At 44.9% G+C, this 14,768-nt stretch overlaps 1 protein-coding gene across 1 annotated transcript in view; it reads right to left on the reverse strand.

Annotated features, from left to right (window-relative positions):
* The window catches only part of LOC141106786 (uncharacterized), a 157,842-nt gene that overhangs the window by 27,091 nt on the left and 115,983 nt on the right, over positions 1–14,768 (reverse strand). Inside the window, exons 34-41 of the mRNA XM_073597714.1 lie at positions 5,660–5,728; positions 4,296–4,424; positions 3,603–3,737; positions 3,393–3,516; positions 3,179–3,276; positions 2,862–3,089; positions 2,615–2,756; positions 205–1,074 (exon numbers count right to left, since the gene is read on the reverse strand). Coding sequence (XP_073453815.1) covers positions 205–1,074; positions 2,615–2,756; positions 2,862–3,089; positions 3,179–3,276; positions 3,393–3,516; positions 3,603–3,737; positions 4,296–4,424; positions 5,660–5,728 — 1,795 coding nt within the window. The remainder of the gene's footprint in view (positions 1–204; positions 1,075–2,614; positions 2,757–2,861; positions 3,090–3,178; positions 3,277–3,392; positions 3,517–3,602; positions 3,738–4,295; positions 4,425–5,659; positions 5,729–14,768) is intronic.

A 14,768-nucleotide genomic window follows, 5' to 3' on the forward strand; every position in this document is an offset into this window, starting at 1 on the left:
TTTCCCCTGTGTGACAACTTTGATGTGCAACAAGCTGTGATTTTTGTGCAAAACATTTCCAGCACTCGGAACAGGAATACGGCATCTCACCCGTGTGCGAACTCTGATGTGTGGAAAGATCTGAAATCCTTGAAAAACATTTCCCGCATTCAGGACAGAAATACGGCTTCTCAAACGTGTGCAATCTCTGATGATTTTTAAGACTGGACTTAGCTGAAAAACTTTTCCCGCACACAGGACAGGAATACGGCTTCTCACCCGTGTGCAACCTCTGATGTATGTCAAGATGTGATTTTTGTATAAAGCATTTCCCACACTCAGGACAGGAATATGGCTTCTCCCCTGTGTGAAACCTCAGATGTCTGTCAAGGTCTGATTTTTCTACAAAACATTTATCGCACTCAGTACAGGGAAACGGCTTCTCACCTGTGTGCAATCTCTGATGTCTGTAAAGACTGAACTTAGCTGAAAAACATTTCCCGCACTCAGAACAAGAATTTGGCTTTTCTCCCGTGTGAGATCTTTGATGTGTAACAAGCCTGGATTTACATGTGAAAAACTTCCCACACTCAAAACAGGAAAACCTCTTATCGGTTGGAAGGACGGCACCGTCCCTCACAGTCTGAGGTTCCTCAGGATAAGAGGAATACGATGGTCCGGCACCGTCCCGCACAGTCTGAGGTTCCTCAGGATAAGAGGAATACGATGGTCCGGCACCGTCCCGCACAGTCTGAGGTTCCTCAGGATAAGAGGAATACGATGGTCCGGCACTGTCCCTCACAGTCTGAGGTTCCTCAGGATAAGAGGAATACGATGGTCCGGCACCGTCCCGCACAGTCTGAGGTTCCTCAGGATAAGAGGAATACGATGGTCCGGCACCGTCCCGCACAGTCTGAGGTTCCTCAGGATAAGAGGAATACGATGGTCCATCTACACTGTGTGGTGCCGGATGGACATTTGAGGTAGTCGGGTTTTCTCCTGGACTATACTGTGTGATGTCCTCATCTTCTACTTTACAGTCTGGAGACAAAGTGAGACAATACTCTGAGGTTTTCCTCATCTCCCGTCCATCTACTAAAATAGAAATACAAAGATTATTACTAGACATGAGCAGATTGGTTCCCCTAAACCAGGACTCCGCCCATATCAGGCAGCTTTGTCTCTGAGGATCTTACAATTCCACCCTCAAGGTAACTAGTAAATGGGTCCTCTGATCTCCTACCAGTTCATTTCTTTATTCATGGACCTTAGTCAGAGAGTGAGGAAACAACGAGAACTGTCTTTTATAGGAGTGACAGTGATGAGGGGATTATAGGACGAGTGTCCCCTCCCCCTCTATCACTTATTGCCATCTTCCCAACACAAGAAGTCCTGCACTTCCTTATCTAGTCCATTATTTAGTCATGAATAACAGCGGGGCTGAGCCCCACCAGAGGTCAGAGAGTGAGGATGGGGGGAGAACAACCAAGATGAAGACTGGACTGATCCTGAAGACCACCATCATTGGGTTATTGACTCCTCCCTCATTATCACTTTCTGTTTAACGTTCCAAAGTGTGAGGATGTTATCACATTATTATCAACATGTAAAAGTCTGTGCTCCAATCATATCATCCGATATAAAATGTCCAGCTGGTAGGAAATGGGTGTAACAAAAGAGAATACATATTATGTGTATATATAGCAGAGGGAAGAGGGGAGAGAGGGGAAGTCAGGACTATGTAATGTACAACATATTGTATAAGATACAACAGATAGGACTATATAGTATCAGAATTATGTAATGTTCAACATATAGTATATAGTGCAGGGGTCAGTGGTATGTAATGTGCAATATAGAGTATATAGTGCAGGGGTCAGGAGTATGATTGTACAATATAGAGTATATAGTGCAGAGGTCAGGAGTATATAATGTACAACATATTGTGTAAGATACAACAGATAGGACTATATAGTATCAGAATTATGTAATGTACAACATAGTGTATATAGTGCAGGGGTCAGGAGTATGTAATGTATGATATAGAGTGTAGAGTGCAGGGCTTTGGACTACATAATTTGCAATGTAAATTGTAAACTGTAAAAGTCAGGACTCATAATATTGGTATTCAGTAATCAGTGGTGGCCTAAATGTTTACTTGAGACAAGTTGCAGAGGTCCCACACCGCTGCCTCCCATCTCCTGAGACTGCACTCAGTGACTTGGGTCTGAGACTATACAGACATATCCCTCCACCCGGCACAGCCAGCAAACAACAGAGCAATTAAACCCAGGAGATTTGTTATGTCAGAGATACTGCTATACCCGGGCATGGGGCAGGAGAATCAAGACAGATACCCCAGGTGATTAGGTCAAGCAACGCCTATGGTGAAAATCAACATTTTGCTGCCAGATGAACCCCAGAATCTCCATAAATCCAGTCTAGATACAAAAATTGTGTCTGCAGCACAGAGAAGGAAGATTATCTGAGAGAAATACAGGAATACAGGATGGGGAACACAGCTCAGAAAAAGTGACCAGGGTATTACAGGCTGATATCACCCAGTCCCCGCCCTACTCTGGACCAATCAGTGAGCAGTATGGGTGGAGGAATGTATTTAGTGTTAATGGCCCACCTGTGCTGATCTCTGTAGGAGTGTCCTCCTCTATAAATGTCCCCGTTATTCCATCCTCCTCCATAGACTGCTGATCATCCCTCACATACGTCTCTTCTTCTTCTGCTTTAACCTCAAATTCTATATCTATCAGATCTTCACCCTAAACCAAAAAGTTATAAAAAAGATCTTCTGCTATCACATACTGTAAATAAAATCGACAGATTGTCTCTATGAGACCATGTTCTAGATGCTCCAAACTACCAACCTTGTAACAGTGAGGGATGGTGTGACCTTCCTGTGTGGAATCCCGGGAATACAGAGGACAGGGACATCTCTCTGGTGGGTTCCTGTAGCTGGATGACTCCACCATGGTGTCCTGGTACAGATCTGTGTGTCCTTTTAGATTCACAGATTCCTCCATCACCCCATCCTCATCATCCTCCTCTTTAATCTCTTCTTTAACCTCAACTTTAGAATCTCTCAGATTTCCACTCTGAATATATAAAAAAAAATATATAAATTGCAAGAAAGCAGATAATGTACAGATCCTAATGATACTATCAGTGATTGTTCCTCATCTACCTGATGATGGTGAGGGATGGTGTGACCTTCCTGTGTGGAATCCCGGGAATACAGAGGATGAGGACATCTCTCTGGTGGGTTCCCATTACTGGATCCATCTGTAGGAAACACACACGCTGACTGAATACATTGTTTCTATGTGTTTATCAGATGATGGGGGATCTAGGTGGACCCTCCGTACTGCTCTCTCCTTTACAATAAAGTCTCCTCTTACCCGGTGATGTGAGGGGCGGCTGATTGTCCATCATGACGTCCTTGTAGAGATCCTTGTGTCCTTCTAAATACCCCCACTCCTCCATGGAGAAATAGACAGTGACATCCTGACACCTTATAGGAACCTGACACACACAATGATACAGTCACCATCCAGACACATCCCTTGTCTGTTACTGGATAATGTCCCAGAATTCCCGGCACCGCTCACCTCTCCTGTCAGCAGCTCCATCATCTTCTTGGTGACTTCTAGAATCTTCTCCATGTTGTGTCTCTCAGGTTTTAGGGAGTCACATAGAGGCACTGTGATGGTCATATGATTACCAGACTTCAGAAGAGGAAAATTCTGTATTGAGAAACCAATAGGAATATCATGTTAGAATCCCAGAATTCTCCTCACCTCTCCGGTCAGGTCTGTGTTTTATTAATAGAGATAAGAGTGATGTCATGTGACCTCCCAGAATCCTCCTCACCTCTCCGGTCAGGTCTGTGTTTTATTAATAGAGATAGAGTGAGGTCATGTGACCTCCCAGAATCCTCCTCACCTCTCCGGTCAGGTCTGTGTTTTATGAATAGAGATAAGAGTGATGTCATGTGACCTCCCAGAATCCTCCTCACCTCTCCAGTCAGGTCTGTGTTTTATTAATAGAGATAAGAGTGATGTCATGTGACCTCCCAGAATCCTCCTCACCTCTCCAGTCAGGTCTGTGTTTTATGAATAGAGATAAGAGTGATGTCATGTGACCTCCCAGAATCCTCCTCGCCTCTCCGGTCAGGTCTGTGTTTTATTAATAGAGATAAGAGTGATGTCATGTGACCTCCCAGAATCCTCCCCACCTCTCCGGTCAGGTCTGTGTTTTATTAATAGAGATAATGTCATGTGACCTCCCAGAATCCTCCTCACCTCTCCGGTCAGCAGGTAGATGATCTCCAGGGTGAGGTTTAGTATCTTCTCAGTTATATGACTCCAGTCCACCTCCATCCTCATTCGTCCCGTCATTTGATCTATACAGGTATCCTTGTAGATGGATATCTTTGGGAAAGGAAAGTAAGAATTATTTGGATGGTATTGGTCACACAATAATAGGATGTTGATGTTAGGGGGGTATTAGGAGGGTTGTTGTACATTTAAGAACATTGACACATTGTTTTTTTGAACTGTTTAGAGCGGGGGAGGATTCTGTTCTCTTCCCTCCAATGGTAGCCCTGTGTGGGTAGGAGGAAGACAGCAGGGGTGAGGGGTTTGCTCTTATTGTTGCCAAGTATACTTTAGTATCCAGGACATTGTACAGAGTGGCAGTTGGTTCCTGGAGCTCTGAGTTCCAGCAACGATCACTGCCAGAGCCTGTTTTATAGGAAGGTATTGTACGGTCCCAGCCCCCAATGCACAACACTGACCCCTGGCCACTCATTAGGCAGTACTGCACAAACAGGCCTCCTCTAAGAACGAGTGCCCACCATGGGGCGAAGGACTTCCTTTCTTAATTTCACAAATATATTACATGACCAGTGAGGTAGTAAGAAGGTGAAGGTTGCCTTCTTCTCCTGGCAGGAGTTCTGTAAGGAGGTTGGAACAGTAAAGTCACGGGGGAAGGACCATCATAGATCAAGAGTCCCCCCTCTCCCCTACCATAGAGTCCCCCTGAGCCCAATAACCTCATCCCTCCAAGACCTGCTGCCCACCAATCCTATCAAGAGCCCAGAGCCCTTCAACTCCACTACCCCCATAGCCCTGCATCCTCAGTACCCCTTCAGAGGCCTTTCAGCTCCTCTACTTCCCTCAGAACCCTCAGTATTTTCCTCCCTCTGACACAATGATGGAACGTACTCTTCATGGCGGGATGGGGAATGTTTTCTTCCTCCTGACCAGCAATGTAAGAGGCTCTATGCTCCATACTCCTGACCCCTGCACTCCATCATTGTGTTGGCTGCATATTGTAATGATTGCCCATTGGCTGCCTGTGTAGAGTAATAATTGCCCTTTGTAGGCCATGTATGGTCAGGATGGTCATTGTCTTGTCCATTTATTGTCAGTGCTGTTTGTTTAGAGGAACATATTACTAGAATTTATCTCCAAAATTAAGAGAATGTTCCAGCCCCATAAGTGGGGGAGTGGTCTTACCCTGGAGGGGTTAATATAAGTTTCCACACTATATATGTGTGTATCATCATCTGCTGGAGATAAGAGACATCACAGTGACTATGGAGGAAGAGGACGGAACATGACGGGGGGTTACTGGGTGTAAATAAAAAATAAGATCTTATTACCTCCTCTACTGCCACTTCCAGCAATGTCTCTATACTTCCTCCAGGAACACACCTCTGACCCAGAACTTCCTGTCTGTACCTGACATCACTTCCTGTCTTCCATATAGACTTCCTTTCTGGATAGATGTAAGATCACCACCTTGTGGAGCTCAGAGAAACTGCAACCCTGAGAACTCGTAGTGTGAACACGGCCTTGTGCTGTGTGTGTATGTACCGTATATCCTTATAGATGGGGTCATCTCCACTCCCACCAAGGGGGATAGAAATATTTTACTGCCTAGTCCAGCCTTTCACAGCCAGACTACCTCCAAAGGTTTCTAGGGTTTCGGGTAATGAACAATTTCTGCTTCTCAGTAACAATTGCCATCTAGGGATGAGCTGATGGCTCGGTCTGAACCTAGTTTTGGCTGTGTGAATGAACGCCAGAACATTACGCTGTTCTAACCCCTGTTTGATGGGAGCTGAAAATCAAATATAGAATCGGCTTCTGCATACGACAGCATCCCGCTATTACTGGTTCCCAAGAAAGCACACACGGTGTCCTTAGATACCACCGACCTCTCAGGGAATCTCCACCCCTTTTAGGCAAAGAGGCGGAGATACCAGTAACATCACTGACTAAATATGGCCACTGGCCAATTTTTGGGAATAGCTTTGACCAAATGTGGCCATATTTGGTCAATGATGTCACCACAGCTGAGGATAGCTCAGGAAGCTGTCATTCGGGTAAGTGTACCATCAGGATAGGTCGTGTGTGCTTCGTTTTTTTTTTTTTTTGTTAGCGATTAGACATTCGTTTCGTACAAATCGAAAATTCGTAAGAATGTCTGTAAATTCGTACATTCTGGAGGATCCGAAATACGAATTGCTATGTTTCTGAATTTTGTGCAAAATACGAAATTTCGTTTACGAATTTCGGATCCAAATTCCTAACGAACATTCGTAATTGTTACGAAAAGTTACAGAACCTAAAAGTTAAAAGCCCAGGAAGTCAGCACAGCCCCTCATAATGATAAATTCATCTTAACGAACATTCGTAATTGTTACGAAAAGCTAACGAACCTAACGAAAATTTGTATTTCGTACGAAATTTCGGAAACAAATTACGAAATACGACTTAATTCTTATACGAAACGGAACAAAACTAAACAAATTTATTGACGGTGCACATGTCTATTGGCGATGTGATTGACATTGGATTTACGAGGGACATTTTTGGGAAACTTTTATTTTTAAAGAGTGTCCTTATTTCTAGGTTAATTTTTTTAAATGAATGAGTACCCCATACTCATGCGTGTGTGTGTGTGTGTGGGGGGGGTATCTGAGGGCCCCCTTATAATTAGTGGGGGGCTTCAAGATTCCGATAAGCCCCATGCGCACTGACCACCACATCCACTTGCCAGTGTTGTGAGGATGAGGTCCTTGTCCTCATCAATATGGGGTCATGGTGGTTTGCCAAGAGGGACCTCTTAAAAAGGCATTCCCCTTATGTTGAGGGCATGTGGCCTAGTATGGTTCGGCAGGGCACATGCTTGTCCCTCCCTGTTGAGGGTATGTGGCCTGGTAAGGTTCAGGGGTGGGGCACATGCTTGTCCCTCCCTGTTGAGGACATGTGGCGTGATATGGTTTGGGGGGGACATGCTTTTCCCTCCCTGTTGAGGGCATGTGGCCTGGTATGGTTCGGGGGGGGGGGGCACATGCTTGTCTCTCCCTGTTGAGGGCATGTAGCCTGATATGGTTAAGGGAGGCTGCATGCTTGTCCTTCCCCGTTGAGGACATGTGGCGTGATATGGTTCGGGGGGGACATGCTTTTCCCTCCCTGTTGAGGGCATGTGGCCTGGTATGGTTCGGGGGGGGGGGGCACATGCTTGTCTCTCCCTGTTGAGGGCATGTAGCCTGATATGGTTAAGGGAGGCTGCATGCTTGTCCTTCCCCGTTGAGGACATGTGGCGTGATATGGTTCTGGGGGGACATGCTTTTCCCTCCCTGTTGAGGGCATGTAGCCTGGTATGGTTGGGGGGGGGGAGCTTGCCTCTCCCTGTTGAATGCTTTTGGCCTGGTATGGTTTGAAGGGGGGGAGCACATGCTTGTTCCCCCCTGTTCTGGCCTGGTATGGTTCAGGGGGAAATGGGGGGGCATGCTTGTCCCTCCCTAATATGCACAGATCGCCATATGGGAACTTACCACTTCTTATCAAATCGGTGCTTCCCAAAGAAGTAATTCAGCATAAAAGCTCACACTCCCGATGTAGTTCTTCACTCCCCACTTGCCTTATTTTACTGGTCCCATGGAAATCCAAGATGGCAGTGTGTTCTAGTTGTTGGAACCCATGCCAACCTGCTGTAGCAAGGTCTCAGGCCTCCTTTGGTCTAATGGGAATCTCCAAGCCAGAGACAGCTGACATCCTTCTGTATATGGTGGGTTGTGAGGCATGGTGGGAGCAAAGTAGATTAAGTTATTGGTCGCCAGACACTTCTTGAATGCAAAAGAGAGTTTATTTCTCTTAACAAACTTTTGAGGGAGAAGGCCAGGACATCCTTAAGTAGTTGCAAGCGCAATTTACAGACTCTGAGACTTCAACAGGAGGACAGCCATGCAGGGAAAGGCATCCAGTAAGATGTCACATCTGCATGTGCAGAAATGCTGTCTCCTATGGCAACAGTCTTTTATAGTTCCTAAACCCAAAAACGTAACAGTTCTTTCACTTCCACTACAATCACTTCTTGTAGTTCTTCAGCCCTCTGAGCACCCAGTCTCTCACTAGACTAGATGATTCACTGCCATTGAATCCCTTGAGCTCCTCCAATCTTCACAGTGGTATCTTCCTCAAGCGTCACCCCCACTTCTCTGCTGGGTCCCTAGCTTAGAACTCCAGATACCTCTCAAGCTTCACCCAACTGGCCTGCTCGGTCCCTGGTTTGACACACAAGGCTGCTCTGCAAGCATCACCTCCACTGGCTGGGTCCCTGGCTTGATACATGCTGAAGTTTCCCAATTCTTCACTGTCCCCAGTTGGTGAGAATACTGCTCCGGTACTTGCTTCATCTACTCACTGTGAGCTAGATGGGATCACTCTCCTATGATCACACTCTACATTAGAGCTCCCCCTAGCTGCAGCCTGGTAATAACATTGCTAGGAGGTCTATTCATTGAGCTGCTACATACTTCCCATCTTTATATTATTGTCTCCTGACATTTAGGGGTCTATTCATAAAAAAATTGCAAAGCCATTCCCCCAGTGAAAGCGTACGTACATTCCTTCTGTATGAACGGGGGCGAAGAATGAATGTTATTAGGCTATTTGCTGGTCGAATATTTTCCATTGATTTAAGATGGAAAATACCACTTTTGGCCACTAAATGGTGCTACATCCCTATGATACTTAGTGCCATCTAGTGGCCAAATGTGGTATTTTCTGTTTAAATTAATGGTTAGTTCAAGTCTCAGGACATTAGCAAATTATTATTCGCTAATGTCTTCCTGCTTCTCCTCCCGGCCAATCAGGAAGCGGGTCCTGAGACCCGTTTGGCCAGGGAGTCTTAGGACTCCTGGCCAATCAAGTCTCAGGACCCACTTCCTGTTCGGCCGGGAAGAAAAGCAACGGCCAGCCCTTCCCTCGGCAAGCTGCAGCAGGTGGAGCTTCCAGGAGCCCTACCAGATCCACCTCCTAAGATAAGGACATTCATGGCCGCCTTCCCGTCCAGGCAGGGGGAGCATGTGCTAGTGCAAGTAAGAAACCAGGGGCAGCTTCCAGGAGCCCATACCACCTCCAATCAAGGCCCACCGTCCAATCGCTGCCTTCCCCTCCTTCTAACGTGGGGGTGGCAGGTATGCGAGTGAGGGTGTAGGTTTGTTTGCCACCCCCCCCCTTCAAAAAAAATATCGAGCACCAGCCGCCACCGTTTTCATGTCTTGCAATGGTTTTTTTGCTGCAGTGGTGAAAATGAATAAGAGTTGGAATTGGCTGTGTGTTACAGCCAATGTTTGTTGTTCAGGAGAGCCACGGTCGGGTCTGGGGCTATGGGTGTCTCAAAAAGAGTTGATAGAAGTTGAAACACTTTGGTCCAGAATGCTTGCACAATGGGGTAGCCCCACCAGATATGAACGTGAGTTCCTGGGGTTTGACAGCCACGAAAGCGGTGCGCAGGGCATTGGAGAAAAAAATCTTGAGATCCTGGCGGGGACCGGGTACCATCTGTTGAGCACCTTATAGTTGATATCTAGGGCTGCATTGTTGGGTGAGGCTGATTTAGTTGCCAGCCAGATATTTGACCAGTCGGCTGGTTCAAGGGTAAGCTTGAGATCTCTTTCCCTTTATTCACATATTCCGGGGGTGACGGTGCGGGATATAATAGGAGTTGGTCATATAAGTCAGAGATTAGACCCTGCCTATGGGGGTCAGACTTGCAAGCTCATTCAAAGGGTGTGTGATTTGAGTGAATGGAATCAGGGGGTGTACATGGTGCGTAGAAGTGTTTGATTTGTAGGTAGTGGAAGAGTTCTGAGGGGGGGAGTTTATGGGTGTCACGGAGAGTTGGGAAGGGCGTAATTGAGTTGGTCTTGAAGAAGTGATGAGCTCGTAATATGGACCTGCCTGGGAAACGGTTGAGAAACATCGGTCTGGTGGACTCATACATTTATGAGAATGATACCCAAGTTATTTGTATGAAACCATGCCTGACATAGTAAACAAAGGGGTCTATTTACAAAAAAATTGTTGGAAGAATAGGACTGTAATTTAATAAATACAGTGATTTCCAGTGATGGTCAGCTCCATCTAGTGGCCTATTCAGGAATTATTCCTGAAATACCTTCTTTAGAAAAAATAGTCCAATACCGAATTATGACCACTGGATGGAGCCAATGATCATAGGAAATGATTGCATGACATAAAACACGACCAACGTTCAAATGCGTCTCACATTAGTTGAATAATTTTTTTTAAAACAGACCTGTAAGTGGTTGTGAAATCTTCCACCACAAAATGTTCTCAGCCAATGAAAGGTAAGGACTCCATTTTTATTTTTCGTGTTTTACATTTATAAAGTAGCAAAATGTAAATGAAGATATTACTGCGCTAACTCTAAAACGAAGTGAAAAAGCTGCTACATAAACACATGTGACAAGAATGCCAAAAAGTGAATGGTATAAATTGTAGCGCTAAAGAATAAACACATATGCATATGTGAGTGAAAAATACGGAAATCAATCATACAAAAATAATGGAAATGTGAAGTCGTCCAATGCCTGTGAAGGTCCTAAAAAGGACCAATATGAGTCCGCCACCAAACACTGGCACTGTCCGGCAATGAGGGCATCAAAGATGGTGTATCTTCAACCAAAAAACAGGGGAAGTATATCTACTCTTACCGGAACAGGTGGACCCAAATGTCAGCGACAACGAGTCATAAAGGCAAAGATGCCGAGGATCGGCAGATCAACGAGACTCCAAGGAACCAATGTGTTTCGTCCCAAAAGGACTTCAACTTGAGTATACCCCAGTTGAAGTCCTTTGGGATGAAACGCATCTGGCTTAGCTTTCTGCTTCTCACATTGCCCCTCATTTTTACTCTGTGATCACAATTTTTATTCCTATTTATGTATGCTGGTTTTTAGAAATAAAAAATCCCACTTTTTTGACCTACACTTTATGGAGGCATTTTTTCTTTGCATAAACTACCGGACGAGAGTTCCTTTGTGGTCCAGTTCAACCTTCTGTGCCTAAGTTCCAGCCCTGGTGTTTTCAACATCCGAGGTATAGTTTGGTGGCTGTCTGCAACACCCTTTGGAGTTGTGTTTGGAGGTCCTTGGTTCCTTGGAGTCTCGTTGATCTGCCAATCCTCGGCATCTTTGTCTTTATGACTCGTTGTCGCTGACATTCAGGTCTACCTGTTCCGGTAAGAGTAGATATAATTCCCCTGTTTTTTGGTTGAAGATGCACCATCTTTGTTTTGATGCACTCATTGTCGGACAGTGCCAGTGCCAGTGTATTCCATCTTTGATTTAGCTACTATTTGGTGGCGGACTCATATTGGTCCTTTTTAGGACCTTCACAGGAATTGGACTTCTTCACATTTCCATTATTTTTGTAGAAGAGCAGTTCAGAGAGGCTCAAAGTATATAACATAAGCCAATGATAAATTGTAAAGAACATTTAAAAATGAGTATTAACAGTAAGGGGCCGTGCCTTGCCGTGTGGATCTTTTGAATTTTACTGATTTTCTTTCTTTTTTTCAGATTTTCGAATTTACGAAAAAAGCAAAAAACGAATGAAACGAAAAAGAAAATGAACAAATTTTTTGTCAGTGCACATGTCCAGTTGCTAGGGTTAGCAGTGAATTTGGTTAGCAGTGAATTTGATGCCCAGGTAGGGAATAGAAGAAACGGCCAAAGGAAACGTTAGACATGTGCACTGTCGAAAAATGTGTTCGTCTTTGCTTCATTTGGTTGTGTGTTTTTCCCGTTGAGGGGTCACTCGTTGTGATTGAAATTCATTAATATAGAATAAATTCGTAATTTCGGAAAAGTTAGAATTTCGAAAATAAGAACAAAAATCCGAAAATTTTAAATAATAACTATTAAATTATAGGTATTGGAATTTCCTTTCAAATTTGGCTTTGTCTAGGAAACAGGAGAAATTCAGATAGATAAACTGGTTACTAGGGGTGGTGATAGGGAAATATTCAAAGCCGTCGACTTTTGTGGCTTTTACCTGTAGGCCTGATACGCACTTAAATTTGGAGAGGGTGTCCCATTGGTTAGGGGCAGAGATTATAGAGGAGGTTAGGAAGACCATCATCCGCAAATAGGCATAGTTTGTGTTGATAGCTACCGAGTTCCAGGCCTTGGATGTTGGGATTAGATCGAATGAGAAGGGCCAGGGGTTCAATAGCCAGAGCGAATAGGAGTGGGGAAAAAGGGCAACCTTGGAGGTTACCTCACTCGATCAGGATGAAATCTGAGCGGAAACCAGAGTATGTGATGTAGGCTCTGGGATTCTGGTATAGGGCTGAGATCCAGTGTAGAAAGTAAGTACCAAACCCCCATCGATGTAGAATGAAGTGGAGGTAGGGCCAAGAGAGCGTATCAAACGCCTTGCATATATCTAGTGAGATAAAACAGGTTGGGGTGCGATGGGTCCGAGCAAGATGGGCCAGGAGTGTTGCTCTACGGATGTTGTGTCCTGCTTGGCGGGAGGGAAATAAACCTTTTTGATTCCTATGTATGAGGGAGACTATAATAGGGTTAAGGCGGGTGGAGAGGACTTTGGCTAGTAGCTTTATGTCAAGATTGAGAATGTGAATTGGTCTGTAGTTGGACCATGTAGTATCATCCGTGTTGGGTTTGGGGATCATTGAGAAGGATGCAGTTAGGGATTCCAGGCCTAAGGAGCAGTCGCTTAGTAGGGAATTTAAGGCCTCTGTTAGGAGAGGGGCAAGAAGCATGTCGCCGAGAAACCATGCCGGACAATTGTGCAGTTTCCAAATTTTGATGGCAAGTTGGATTTGCTCTGTTGTGATAGGCTGTTCTATGGCTTCCTGGTGGACAGTAGTAAGGGAGAGAAGATGAACGGATGAAAGGAGGTCATCTAGTTGAGTTTGGTCAAACTGGCTAGAGGGTCTTTTTTTGGAATTTCTGGGGTACCTTCAGAGGATTACTGGTGTACAAATCTTTAGACAGCTTCAGATGAACCAATTTAGGGGTGTAGTCAGCCTGGTGAAATTGCAGGGCAAGAAATGTATCAGGCTTGTTCAATTTCATATAGAAGGTATGTTGAGGTCTGTGGATGCGTTTTTCAATGGATTCTGTCAGGAAGAGGTCCAGTTTGAGCTGTGCCTTCTCTTTTTTTTTCATTTTAAAGACTGTTTATTGAAGATAATAACAGTACAAAAATATAAAGTCGGCAACAGCCGATAATAAGGTCATTACAGTGTGATTAACATTGGTATAGTGAGACAAGTAGACCTAAAGCGAGGGTGAACTTAATACAAATGTAAGAACTGATAACCTTCAAGGTGAAATAACAGGCTCTATCTCAAAGAAAAGGCTGCTGGACGAAATAAAAAAGGGATCCGGGATTCACAGGAAACAGGACTCCCCCGGAATGGACCGCGCACCCCTAATGGAAAAAGGTGCGCCTTCTCATAGTCACGCTTGTTTGAGGTTGAGTCTTGAATTGCCGAAGAGGCCTTATAGAAGACTTCCTCGAGATGTTTATGGGGAAGGTGTTTCTCCTTACGGAGGTACAATGCTTGGCTAATGCATACCCCCCTTATTTTTTTGGGCTTCCCAGAAAGTTTGAGGGGAAGTGTCTGTGAGGAGGTTGTTAGATATGTAGTCTTTGATAGCTGCTTCTATTATTAGGCGATGGGCTGGATTGGCTAGTATACTGTCATTGATGGTCCAGGATTGATGGTTTTGTCTAGGGACCAGGGAAAAGAAAGAGGTAACAACCGCATTATGTTCAGACCAGGGGCAAGGTATGATAGTTGAAGCTAGAACAAGTGGGGATGAGCTGACATTGATGAGAATGGGGTCTATTCGGAAGAATAGTTTGTGTGGGTGGGAGTAGTGGGTATAATGCTTCTTTGTGGGGTGTTGTTCCCTCCAGGAGTCGAGCAAGAAGTGTTGCTGCAAGAGTTGGTGAAAAGAGAGGTGATGCGTAGTGTGCGGCACTGGAGAGTTATCCAAATATGGATATATTACTTGATTTGAGTCACCACAAAGAAGAAGTGTACCTCACTTATGGGAGGCTATCATAGAGAACAAGTGGGAAGGAAAGGAAAGTGGTTTCTTATTAGGGGCATTTTGACTTAGCGGTCCAGGTGGTGACCAGTTAGGATAAGGTAGCGGCCTTCTGAGTCTCTAATCTTCGCCAGTAGTGTGAATGGGGTGGGGTGGTGCGGTGAAAGGTGATGATAACACATCTTTGGTTTTTGTAGAGGCTGAAGCAGTATAAACTTGTGGTTATTGGGGGCCGAAGTATTTGGGTGTTGAGGTAGTTGAGATGTGGGTCTCCGTTAAACAAACAATATGTGTTGAAAGAGAAGCAAAGGAGCAGAATTCCTTGGTGCGTTTAACAGGGGAGTTAAGGCCTTGAACGTTAAGG

The sequence above is a fragment of the Aquarana catesbeiana genome, linkage group LG08, assembly GCF_042186555.1.
Source record: "Aquarana catesbeiana isolate 2022-GZ linkage group LG08, ASM4218655v1, whole genome shotgun sequence".
In the NCBI taxonomy this organism is placed as follows: domain Eukaryota; kingdom Metazoa; phylum Chordata; class Amphibia; order Anura; family Ranidae; genus Aquarana; species Aquarana catesbeiana.